We start from the raw sequence: 13,331 nt of genomic DNA on the forward strand, positions 1-13,331 counted from the left end.
AAAAGAAATTTATTGTGATTGATATACAAGTACATACCTTGGCTATTTTTCGACTAATCATCACGAACCTCCAGCCATTTCTTGTAGCGTGGCAGAAGCTTTCGTATATCATCTGTGTAAAAATCTGTCACCTAAGAAGGCAGCCATTCCAGAACTCATATCTTGAGCATTTTACTGTCGTTGAAACACTTCGATGCAAGCCATGTTTTCGGGTGAAGGAAATAAAAGAAAACACTGCGGGGTAAGGTTGGGTCTGTAAGAGAGATGATTGAATAGTTCCCATCGAAATCTTTGAATTGTCTAAGCAGTATGAGCAGCTGTATGTGGGCGGGCGTTCTCCTGGATCAGAAGAATTCTAGAGCGTAGCATTCCTCTCCGCCGATTTTGAATGACAAGGAGCAGATTATTCAGAATTTCACAATACATCTGATGCAATTGCTCGTCCTGGTTCCTATAATTCTAAATGAATCGCATCCTTTTGGTCCCAAAAAACGGTTACCAAGATTTTTTGTGAACTGATGGTGTTTGAATTTCATCGCTTTAGGAGAACCAGAGTGCCGCCATGCTATTGACTGCTGCGGGCCAAAAAGGCACGTGCAGCTGTCATTCTTTGGTCTTTGTGAGCATTTTTGGCACCCACCTCGCACACAGTTCGTGATAACCCAGTCTGCCAATCACAATTCGATGCACTGTTTCCGCAGACGCTTCTAGAAACTCTTTGGCGAGTTATGAACCGGCGACTGGATCTTACTTTCTCGTTAACGCGTTCTACCAGATCGTCTGTCCCAGCAGTAGGCGGCCTTACGCTATGCTCATCGTCATGAACATTTGCAGGTCCTTCCTGAAATTCTCTGCACCATTGCCTGACATTTACCTTCACTCATTCTGCGTTTAGGAGTTCAGAAATCGTATGATAGATCTCACTCACATTTGGCAAGATTTTGTATTACAGCAGCCATTTAACCTTACTTCTACTCGCACATACTTTTTTTTTTTTGCTTGTTTGTAAACACAGGTTGATTACAATATTTAAAAATCTAATTTTACGTCATTATAAAGTACAATTTTGTAGACTAGGTCTCCATTTAAGTCAGATTGAGAATCCAAGTAATTCCTTATACAGAGCAATTCGAACAATGTACCCTTGTACGAAGACGACGACTTTAAAAGTACACAATGCAGAATTTTAAGATAACTATATCATGTGAATGAATGTCATGTTCATCATTAGTAAATAAATATTTTCATTCATTCTTCATTCATCTATTTCGTACAGTATCGGTCAGAGACCAGTACATAGAACTCGTCAAATACTATTAAGATATTTCAATATCAACATTAGTTTTACAAAGTATCACCCAACATTAATGTCATAATACATTTTGTTACATTAAAAATTGAACAGTTCACTTTTGAATTTCGGTGCGGGTTTGATACGTATCCTTCAAGTAAGTCGGGAGCTTATTATACAATTTAGTGGACACAGAAAGAACTTTTTTTTTTTTTTTTTTTTTTGTGCATGTATAGTTTTGATATGATGTAAATATGTTACTTTTTGTCGTGTTGTATGAATGTACACTCATCTCCAAAATGGTTGTTACATGTCTATAAATATGTTGTTGTAGGAATATAATTTGATAACGAATTCGCCCGGTATTTCTTATAATGTTAGTATGTGTATAATCGACAAAGACATGTATGTGGAAAATTTCATCTCAAAAGAGCAGTAAATAAGAACAATAAAAAGAAAATAAAACTTTCTTGTCCATTTGGCAACATTTTAATCATTATCATTATCAAATTATATTCTTACAACATGACAGTTATAGATATGCGACAATCATTTTGGACATGAATGTACATCATTAACATGAAGAAAACTACTTTCATTTCTCTTTACATATATGATATTTTTGTATATGTACAGGTAAGGCACCGTTACAATTTTATTTGACTGAAAGACCCTTTTGCATGATGCTCTTCGTGATAGATTAAAAATAGAAATCTTATTGCCTTTTTCTATAGGCGAAAAATAGTAATACTGAAATAGGAAGCTCCCCAGAAAATTATTCCATAACTTAACAAAGATTGGAACTTACCACAGTACAACAACAGCAAGGTTTCTTTTGACACTGAACCACGTAGTTTATAAATCACAAAACAGGTATGGCTTAATTTGTTATTTAGATCAGTAATATACTCATCCCATGTAAGTTTATTGTTTATTTTAACTCCTAAAAGTTTAGTGGACTTTGAATAGTCTACAAAAGTTGAATTTATCACAATGGGAGGTACTATTTGAGGTGTACGTAAGTAATGAAAATTTAGTGTTGTTTGCATTTATCATCAGTTGATTCTGAGATGCCAATTTTGTCAAACGATCCACAGTTTTTTTTTTTTTTTTTAATATACTTTCTCGTTCATCTGTATTGTCCGATGTTACAAGGACATTTACATCATCAGCATATAGTACAATATGTTGGGGATACATAAATTGAACAAGATCATTTATGTACAATAAAAGAAAAAAAGAATTGGCCCAAGAATTGAGCCTTGAGGAACACCAGCAGGGATATTAGCAGTTTTGAATGAAAATGTGACTTGCTTATTGTCAATTGTTCTTTGTGTTTTTACTGCTTGTTTTCTGTGTACCAGGTACGAGGAATACCATTCATGTGTTACATACCATACTTCCATATTTCTGGAGTTTTGCCAGTAGAAGAGAATGTTGAACACTGTCGAATGCTTTGGAAAAATCAACAACTAAACCTACTGCATATTTTCTCTTATCAAGTACTCTAAAAACTTCTTTAATAATGCTAAACAACGCTGTATCAATTGATTTGTTCTTTTGGAATCCATGCTGAGAAGTCGAGATCAGGTTATGGTAGGATATAAAATATCTAAAGCGCAATAACATGAGTGATTCAAAAATCTTCGAAAAGACAGATAGAATAGAAACAGACCTATAGTTTTGAACATTACAAGTATTTCCTTCTTTGTGCACACGTATAGCTTTTGCAGTCTTTAATCTGTCGGGGAAAATACCTGATTCAAATGATACATTTACAAGATAACATAGTTGTTTCAATATTAATTGCATGCTCTTTTTTATAATTAGGATTGGTACTTCATCTATACCTACAGAACGGGTATTAGAAAGCTTTTTGATACAGTCTAATAGTTCTTTTTCAGTTACCGGAGTAACATACATACTATGCTTGTTACATGGAACATTTGGCTCCACAGCGAGATCCGACTTTCCAGGTGGTAAATACGTATTAAGAAAATAGTCATTAAAGGCTTCAATGGCAGCAGGATCGGTGAAATAATTATTTCTACATTTAACTTTGATATTCTGCGCATTGGAAGTCTTTGATAAGTTGTTAATTACGTTCCACGCATCTTTCATTTTGTTTTCACATCTGTGTATTATAGTGCCATTGTGGATTCTTTTGGCTGCTCGGATAACTTTCTGGTATATTTTTTGTACGTTTTCATATGAGAACTAAGACATGTCTATGATAGAGTGAACGCGTCACAAGCAAGGGTACACGAGTAGTACATAGAGTTGTATGGGGAAAGGTTATGAAATGAGATCTGTAGTTAGATTAAGCCGGATAGATTAAACCGTATGAAACAAGATTGTGTATAAGTGAGCAATAATCCAAACCGTTCGGCTCAGCGAAGATAGCAAACATGCACTAAAAGCACACGCGTTAGCAACTAGATCAGCGATGAGGACTAGCAGAGGACAGCATCCAATGGAAAGGGCTTGTTTCTATTGTGATGAGCTTTTAAGTTCCTTTTGCTATACAGTTTGTTCGTTAGTTATTATGGCTCTTTGCTAAAATCACTCCACTTTTTTGAATTTTAGTGAATAACTTAGAAACAATGAAAAATATCAAAAATGTAGAAAGTAAGCCATGTAATTGTTTTCAATACCTTTCGTACAATTGTGACGACATAGACTGAGCCCTCAAATTTTTGATCTGTAAGAAAATGTTTGGAAATGGTTATTACTTTATTTAATATCCTTTTGCAGATAGCCTTTGACTTACTTTCAACATTTTTGGTATTCTTCATTCTCTCACTAAAATTCAAAAAATCCGAATGAACTTAGCGTAGAGCCTTAAGAGGAAATGAACGCCTCAGCACTCGTCGACGAGTATTACATATTGTGGCCATTTTATTAGCACAAATGTTTTCTAAGCTTCGTAAAAAACACAGGCAAGACGTAAAATATCCAACATTTTATAGCTCTCGTTGTATTAACCCCTCACACTACTAACGAGAGGATACTGTTATAACCGTCATCAGGTTATAGATATATTTTTTGTGGACGCTCTGTATATTTCGTAAAGAGAGTAATTATTTTTCGATTTATACTTTATTCTGCAACGCAAATAAGTTCTTTCTTTACGGGAACTGTTTTTCTTCTCTCGCAACAGGACAAGCAAGTCTTTCATCATTTATTCATATATATATATATATATATATATATATATATATATATATATATATATATATATATATATATATATAACGTTGCTTTGTGGTGAGAATATTTTAGTGAGCGACGAAGGTTTTTAGTGTTTCTCCCTAACTTATTAATATGTAAAGAGTATGTTCTATGGTTATTTGGAACTGAATTAAGTGAGTCCTCCAATCATTTACGGAAATACTGCGACCCAAAGCACACCAGATGTCTGAGCGCCAGAACGACAACAGCCACATCGCTTTACCAGTTTATCTAAATGTTCCCACAATCAATTTATCGCAATGTGTTGTGTCGTGGCCAGTGGACTAAAATTAACGTTAATTCTTTTTTATATTCAATTTGTATGTACATAGAGGTGAATTAACCTGAGTACTTTTGAGAATTAACTGCCAAGATTGATCAGGCCATCAGTGCAGCTCGTATCTCGAACCTCTGAGTTCGAGGAGTCTTACTCCGTACATCCAAGTAGACACCACGTCAGTGGCATCGAGCATAATGTTGTACTAAGGGGCATACGTTATTAGCCAGTCAAGGACTAGTTATGGCTAGTCCCAATCAGTGAAATCCCAGGTTCACATACCTAGTGAGTCTTAGTTATAAACGCGCCCTCCAACATTATCATTCCATTTTGGTGACTGTCTATATACTTATGCTGAAAACTAACGTCGACCTCTTAAGGATTTTTTGGAGCAGCAACCATACCACTTCATGGGATTATCCCGGCGACATCCCCATAGTACTAATCCCCTCATGTGCAATAATGGTGTGAGAAAAATATATATAGTGGAATCATAATCATAATCTTCAATACATATATTATATAAAAGTGATAAAGGGCTATAGTGTAGTGAAAACGTAAAGTGTGATTTTATTAGTGAAAATAATTATATATATTCAGTGTTCAGTGTTGTGATTGTTTTTCTACTACGTTATTTTTTAAACAGTATTTTAATAAATAAGCATAGTGTTGTTTAATCCAGTGTGTTTTTGTTGTATGTATGAATAATGTTAGTATGCGTTGTGGTCTGAGTGACCGTCTGATCGTCCGTGAGGTTTTCGAGACGATACTCCGAACCTCTCGGTGCCTAATGCTTATCTCGTTATTGAGACCGGCTGTCTATTTGGGAACGATTCTGTAATCCCTTTTTGGAGATGTCCTTCAACGTCTTACTCAGGTAAGTCCAGGTCTCCTAAAAATACTCATTGGAAGGACAACGGAGGACAGGCCCCGGAAAGCGGTTATACTGTGTGCCCACCACACTAAGTTTTCTGTAATATGACCATCAGGTCGGCCATAACAACTCATTCCTTGGACAAACTGTATATTTTCGCCAATTTTTAGTCATCGTGCAAAATTATTATTTTATTCATGTGAAAAGTTATTTTCTTGCTTTGCTTGAACGCATTCGAGCTGGTGAGAAACTACGTCCTTTCTTTGCATGCAGGTGTTCTCTAGACAGACTGGTGCCATCGATAATACAAAAAACATTCTTCGTTGAACTGAATGATTATCTCATTAGCAGAGTGCTTCGAAACAGCATTTTTTAAAAAAATTTCTTGAGTGAAGTTACCAACACATAATTTTGGTTACTAAGACTATTTTGTATATACTTTTCATATGAATAATATTGTACACGCTTGGAAATCTTTCTAGGTACAAAATTGTTATATTGCAGACAGGTGCACACCGAACATTGCAGTCTGACACACCGACGCTTTGTTATGTCAACTACCGTGGGAACTGTGCTTGTAATGTGTGTGAATTGCAGACAGAAGGTCAATCTCCACAATTGCCAATCTGTATTCTTTTTTATTAAACTGCTTTGTATTAAATTATTATGTGAAGAATCCATCAGTTATAGACTGAATTCTGAAATTTGGTCTGCAACACTTAATTACAATTTCGAGTTCTTCGTTCTCACGAAACTAAAAAAGACATGTTGCCAGAACTACTCAATATACCATAATCATATTTACATTAAGTATGAATATATAAACTTGTGTATTTCTCATAGTAAATCTTAAAAGACACTGCCAACCAGAGTCATTGTGCTTGGATTTTCCCGAGTGTTGGCAGAAGCGAGGAGTTCGCGCTTGGTGTTAATAGAGTAATGCACGTAAAAGCCTACGTTGGACGAACTTACTTTATGTTCTAGTATGCAGATGACTACGACTAAGTATTAAATTTTTGTGTGTGATTACAACCACAGCCTCAAGAGAAGAAGTGAACAAAATGTTTTATATAAAGTGCGTCATTCTTGAAACGCCAAGACCTCCTGGAAACTGGTGTTCCACCCAATCCCCATCCTCATTGCCCTGTTTCGCAGTGAAAGCCCAACTTCGACGAGATAGTGTTTTAGTGAATGTGAGAAAAGGAGTAACCATAAGCTTTATATTCTAAGTTCTTTCCTTTGTTATATATATATATATATATATATATATATATATATATATATATATATATATATATATATATATATCGGGTATTGCAAAATAAGTGTTACAACTCTTGGGAGGTGACTCCTGCCACTAAGACAAGAAAAAAAGTTCTCTTCAACTTTCGCCTATCGGACATAGTTTCGGATCTACAAGGTGCCGAAAGCGTGGGAAAATGACTTTCTAACGTCAATAGTTCGGAAACTATCCAACGTGTAGAGGGCGGGTAAAAAATTCACTGAAGAAGTCATACCTGCTGTATTGAATTTTGCATGTTTCACAATCCTACCATGCACGCGCAAGGGATTCCCCAAAGGAACGTAGGGAGTGCCGGGTAATCTGCCAAATGAAAATTGGTCTAAATGGACATGAATTGATAGGGTTTCTACCAGGTAACAATAATTCGTTTATATTAAGTCGATATCTGCAACAAATACAAAATGGCGGACATCTTCAAGACCGTTGTGTGTGGTTGCATAATCGCCAGGTACGGATGCTGGCCAACAGTGAAATTCTGAGTATTAAGTGTAGCGAATTCGTACTCAAATGCTCTAGAAAGACATCTGGAGTGTCGGTAGAGCACAACAGATGAAACAGAGTGAATCACATGTGTGGAAACACGTAACGAAAAATGACCAGAAATGCAATCATACTCAGTAAACGTAAGTTCAAAGCGTCGGAAATGTAAGGAATAGCATCAAGAACATGAAAGCCATTGCCAATTCGCCAATAATATTTCAGCAATACGATGCAATATGATGTGCACGTTTGCATACCAATAAGGATGCAACAACTGAGGCCAAGTTGAAATTGTGCAGGGGGACTCACTAAGAAACTGGGTAAACTCAAGGAATGTCAGTAATGGGATTGCATGATAGATATTGAAATGTGGCCAATGTGTGTGTTGATATCAACATGTAGCTAGTGGACAAATGTCAACATGTCCACTAATGCTGGGGCACCGTCCCACGTGCGAAAACTAGGAAAATAAGTTGTACATTCTGCTATTACATCTGGTGCACTTTTTGGTAGAAAGTAACTAGAACACGATTGTATCAATGTCCCTCTTTGCTTGGGACATTGGGTGATATCAATAAAAGGAGAAGTTACTCATTACGTCCAATTTTGAAGTAGTTACTCGCATTGGTATCAATAAAAAGAGAACTGAGCACCAGTCGTCTCGGCTGACCTCGAAGAAGCCCCGCCCTCTTGAAGTAACCACACCTCTATTCTCGTGCCGAGTAACTACTCCGCGTTTGATATCAATAAAAATCAAAGACTCTTCTGTGATGCTAGTAACTTCTCCAAATTTGTGGAGCAAGCTAAATAGGTGACTCCGTGCGAAATATGGCAGAGTATATGATTGTTTTGCTATGTAGCAAAATTTATAAATTGCACAGAAATGTTGCAAATGGAGATTACAAAAAAAACATAAGTTTATGAAAGAAAATGTAGAGTAGTTAGCACAACATTTTTTTAGGAGAATCAACGGAAATTTGGGGTGATGCGCTACGTAATGATGAAAAGATGCGGGTTTTCTTGCTTTACGTGAGTGATCCGGGATTCCAGGTCTGAATGTCAGGGGATTCTGTTGTGGCTCAAAGTACTGTGTCTATGACTACTACAAGTGTAATGTATGCGATTATTGCGAAATCTGAAAATTGATTGTTTCCGGAGGTGTGCATAATATTCAAATAGCAACGGCAGAGTGGCAAGAACAATATGCATTTCCGGATGCTATCGGAGCACTTGACTATAAACACGTGGCAATAAAGAAACCTAGTATTTTGGAGACGAATACGCTAATAGGAAGAGCTCCTTCGTGGCTAAGCGGATAAGCTAGCCTTTGGCATGAGAGACCCGCGTTCGATTCCCGGCGGGAGCTCATATGGTTCGGATTCCAAGTTAATCAGTGGGTCCCATCTCATATAGCTTCGCTACTGAAAAGGACATTAAACTCAAAATCAACTCAACTGAACGCTGATAGGAATGGTGTATACATGAGAATGTATATTTTTTTATGCCAAGGTGAAAGGGGACACGTATGGTGTGGAAAACGCAATCAGATGGATGTGCTTTACGACGTGACTGGCTGTACTATTTAAAAAAGGAAACAAAGGGTCCAAGTGTCTCATTTCGTAGCCAGACAATCTTGGACAAGACGTGATATGCACTTGTCGTGCTAATCTTGATATTGCTGGATTCCAATCAACATCCATCAGTTCCAAGAGGTTCGTTCCCGTGGTTTTAGTATTACTTTCTTGTTTCCCGTTTTCTTTTTCAAATTAGTTTTTTCTTCTTTCTTTTTTAATGCTCGCTCGGATATTAAAGATTTTCTTTTGGATTTGTGTCTCAGTCGTAGATGTATTTGATATTTCCTTGCATTTCACTGTAATTGCCTTCAAAGCTTCGGCTTTCCTTTGTTTACTTTCTGGTAATTGTGACTTTGAAAGTACTACTGGAAACTCTTTTATAATATCCACAAATGCACTTTGATTGAAACTGTCGTTGCTACTTGCCCGTGGTGCTTGCCGAAATGACCGCGCGACGGATGGGAGAAATGAGTAACTACTTCTTTTATTGATACGACTCAGTGCTACGTGCAGAGGAAGCGCGAGTAAACGTTCATAAATCTGGAGCAGACTAGACCTGAGTAGTGGCTTGTTTTATTGATACGAAATTGAGGGAGGAGATTACTCCAGGTGTAGTTACTCCGATTCTCGAGCAGGACTTCTCAGGAGTAGTTACTTATTTTTATTGATATCACCCATTGTCCCACATGCACCACCTATGAAAAGAAATCTCTTAATCCATGGTTCAAATTCTAATAGAGCGTGAAAATAACAAACTTATATCATGTCCCACGTCTTCTGGGACATATTATGTACTCGAAATATAGGAAAATACCTCCAGAAATTCGTATCTTACTCACAGTGCACATGCCAAGACAAAGACGAAAATGAATCAAATTGGCACATGTAACACTAGTGTTGGAACACCATACATACGGAAAATAAAACGACATGAGAAGTAGAAAGAAACGTCTTAAAGCTATGATTGTTTACAACTGTGCAGTAGTAGTAACAAAATGAAACAACAACAACAAAAAAATAAAAACGTCGGGAGGCTGTACAAGAGCGCTTGCCAAACAAAGTGTGTACTCCTCAAAGAAATTAATACAGAGAAAGTGAGGCTCCCTAGAATCCTCAGGGGTAGAGCGCTCGCTTTCGCTCGCGTGGTCGCAGTTTCCAATCCTACTGGGAGCCCACGGCCTCAGATTGAAGACCCGAGTAGTTATTTTCCTATTTTTCGCCCGAGGGACGGTGTCCCATCAGTAGTTACGTGTTTCCGTTTTCGTTACGTCATTCCACACATGTGAATCACCCTGCTTCATCTGTTGTGCTCTACCGACACTCCAGATGCCTTTCTAGAGCATTTGTGTACAAATTCGCTACACTTAATACTCAGAATTTCACTGTTGGCCAGCATCCGTACCTGGCGATTATGCAGCCACACACAACGGGCATGAAGGTGTCCGCCATTTTGTATTTGTTCCAGAGATCGACTTAATACAAACGAGTTATTGTTACCTGGTAGAAATCCTATCAATTCATATCCATTTAGACCAATTTTCATTTGGCAGATTATCCGGGACTCCTTAGGTTCCTTTGGAGAATCCCTTGCGCGTGCATGGTAGGATTGTGAAACATGCAAAATTCATTACAGCAGGTATGACTTCTTCAGTGAATTTTTTACCCGCCCTCTTTACGTTGGACAGTTTCCGAACTATTGGCGTCCGAAAGTCATTTTCCCACGCTTGTGGTAGCTTGTAGATCTGAAACTATGTCCGATAGGCGAAAGTTCAAGAAAACTTTTTTTCTTGTCTCAGTGGCAGGAGTCACCTCCCAAGAGTTGTAACACTTATTTTGCAACACCCGATATATATATATATATATATAGGTCATACTAACTGTTCCATATTTCTGAAGTGTATGCGCAGTGTTGTTCGCTCAAGCATTCATGCTGTATCAAGTGGAAATTTGTGTTTTATCAGTATGCTTTCTTTTACTACATATATATATATATATATATATATATATATATATATATATATATATATATATATATATATATATATATATATATGCATACATTCAATAAATAGAAATTCGTTCAAGGTAATTTTTTTCTTTTTTATTTGTGTGTGTGCGATTACTTATGGAATCATCAGCTTGCCAGTCGTATATACGCATACGTATGTACAAAAGTAAAATACAGTTAAACCTGAATTTCCAAACCACTGAGGCTACCCATGTCGTATCACTTATTTTCTTTTATTGTTGTTAATTTGCGCTTGAACAGGACATGAGCTCTGAATCAGGTTGTTATCAACTGTTTCTTTAGGAGCTATTCTAGGAGCCAGTACCCAAGGGAAACGGTAGGTAGCAGTAATTACTCTTCTAATCGTTTTTTTTTTTAAATTGTAAAAGAAAAAAAAATCTGTTATTGCTCAACATGTTAAGCTAAAGCATATACCTTACGGTGGTGCAAATTGAACGTTACTGTATAAGTTGATGGGCACATAGTACCCCTTTCCCCCTGTTTGTAGATGTGATTGACATTTAGAAATGTCACTCCTAGATGACAGTATAGTTCAGTTCAGTCACTGTAGGTTTTTGTGAGAGTTTCTAATTTGTTTCTTTTGCGGGATATATTTAATCTTAACAAAATGAACCTCCCTGGGTAGTCCGCGTTACAAAAACTGCCTAGGTAGTGCGAGGGTTAAAAATTGATAAAAAGAAAAAAAAAGTAGTCGTGAATTACCTTTTCTCATAATAACTCCCGCTGTGCAAAATTCTTCTTTGCAAGATGAACATCTTCCTACATTGCATTTTGTTTTCAAGAGTATAGATTGGAAGTAAAAGGATGAGTTCTAATATATATGCTGTATCATGTTAATTTATTACTAGCCGTGACATATACTATAATTTTATTAACTCAAACCGAATGTTCATTGTCAACGAAAAATAGCCTCTTTGCAAAAAAATAATTAATTAAATTAAAAAATAAAACATGTACTAACCACAGCATCATGCTAAAATGAACATTTGTAAAGAGAAATGTGATCTAACCAAATACAACACGAACTCACTGCTTTAAACTTTTCTTTCTTTCGCTCTATCTATCTTGGTGATCCAACGCCCTCTACAAACTGTCATCTATCACCCATATACCAGGTTTTTTTGTTTTTTTTTTTCTCGCGTGTCTTACGAAAGCTTTCTAATGACAATTATTTCTTATGTAATATTTCAATTTTATACATTATAGTAAAGTAATTGTTTTGTTCTAACAATCTGTGAGTGATAATATTCTTTTTTATTATAAAGAATTCTTTGTTAACAATGTCCAGATGATGATTTTTTGTTTGTTTGTTTGTTTGTTTGTTTGTTTATACAAATAATGCATGTTATTCTCAATAACAGATTATAGAGAAAATGGACTTTCTTGTTTATGGATCTGTAGGAATTTGGGAAAGATCTAGGCTCAACATTTTGGATTTAAGCTTTGGAAAGCTGTGCATATTTTTATGAACAGGAGTGTGTAATGTTTCTCTATTAATCATTCAAGACTTATATGCCTTCATTTCATGACAATACAGAGTTGTTCTCCAGACTAACGGTATCCCACATCGTACCAAGCAAATAAGTTGCATTTTTCCAGGCGCTTCCATTATTTTGATAACCATCTGCACCATAATCCTTACCTCTGCTTACTCTCTGCAAACTTATTAGTTACAGAACTTACCTCAAAATATGGGCTGCACGCAGACAGAACCACTTTATGAGCTTTGATCACTCGTCCCTCAGCAGCCAGGGTAACATCTACAAGAGTTTGGTTCTTCAGCAAAGATTCAAAGGCACTCTTCAATGCTGCATAATGACACGGCCACCGAAAGCTGAACTCAAACTGTTCATTCATTTTTTTTAGTTTCCTAGTAATTACGAGCAACCTATAAAACCATTCTGATATTATTAAACTAAACAAAAAATCATAATGCATTAAGATATACATTTCACGAACCATTTTGTATTAAAAGTCGGAGTTTACCTGAATGATGCGTCAAGGTGTTTGAAAAAGCCGCGATTTTTCGTTGACTTTATTCCTGTCAAGACTGAGGATTATGTTACTATTGTGGAGTTATTTCTGTGGATGGTATTTATCTTTTTTTTTTTCTTTTTCAAAAAAAGATACTTTCACCACTTAAATTCAAATTTAATGACTTTGTAAGTTTGCCCTCTTCTGAAATGAGATAACTATAAAACACCATATACTGAATACTGAAATGTTCTTTTGGCAGAGTCAATAATAGTCCGGGATTAGCTCTTCATCAATT

General features: G+C 36.3%; 1 protein-coding gene across 5 annotated transcripts in view; it reads right to left on the bottom strand.

The window, feature by feature from the left end:
- The window catches only part of LOC145690651 (uncharacterized), a 78,971-nt gene that overhangs the window by 58,699 nt on the left and 6,941 nt on the right, over positions 1 to 13,331 (bottom strand). For all 5 annotated transcript variants that reach the window (XM_081765758.1, XM_081765757.1, XM_081765756.1 and 2 more), the window contains exon 2: positions 12,743 to 12,947. In XM_081765758.1, the coding sequence (XP_081621884.1) occupies positions 12,743 to 12,916 (174 nt within the window). In that variant the 5' untranslated portion in view covers positions 12,917 to 12,947. The remainder of the gene's footprint in view (positions 1 to 12,742; positions 12,948 to 13,331) is intronic.

Source organism: Thermobia domestica, chromosome 7, assembly GCF_964235325.1.
Source record: "Thermobia domestica chromosome 7, izTheDome1.hap1.1, whole genome shotgun sequence".
NCBI lineage: Eukaryota > Metazoa > Arthropoda > Insecta > Zygentoma > Lepismatidae > Thermobia > Thermobia domestica.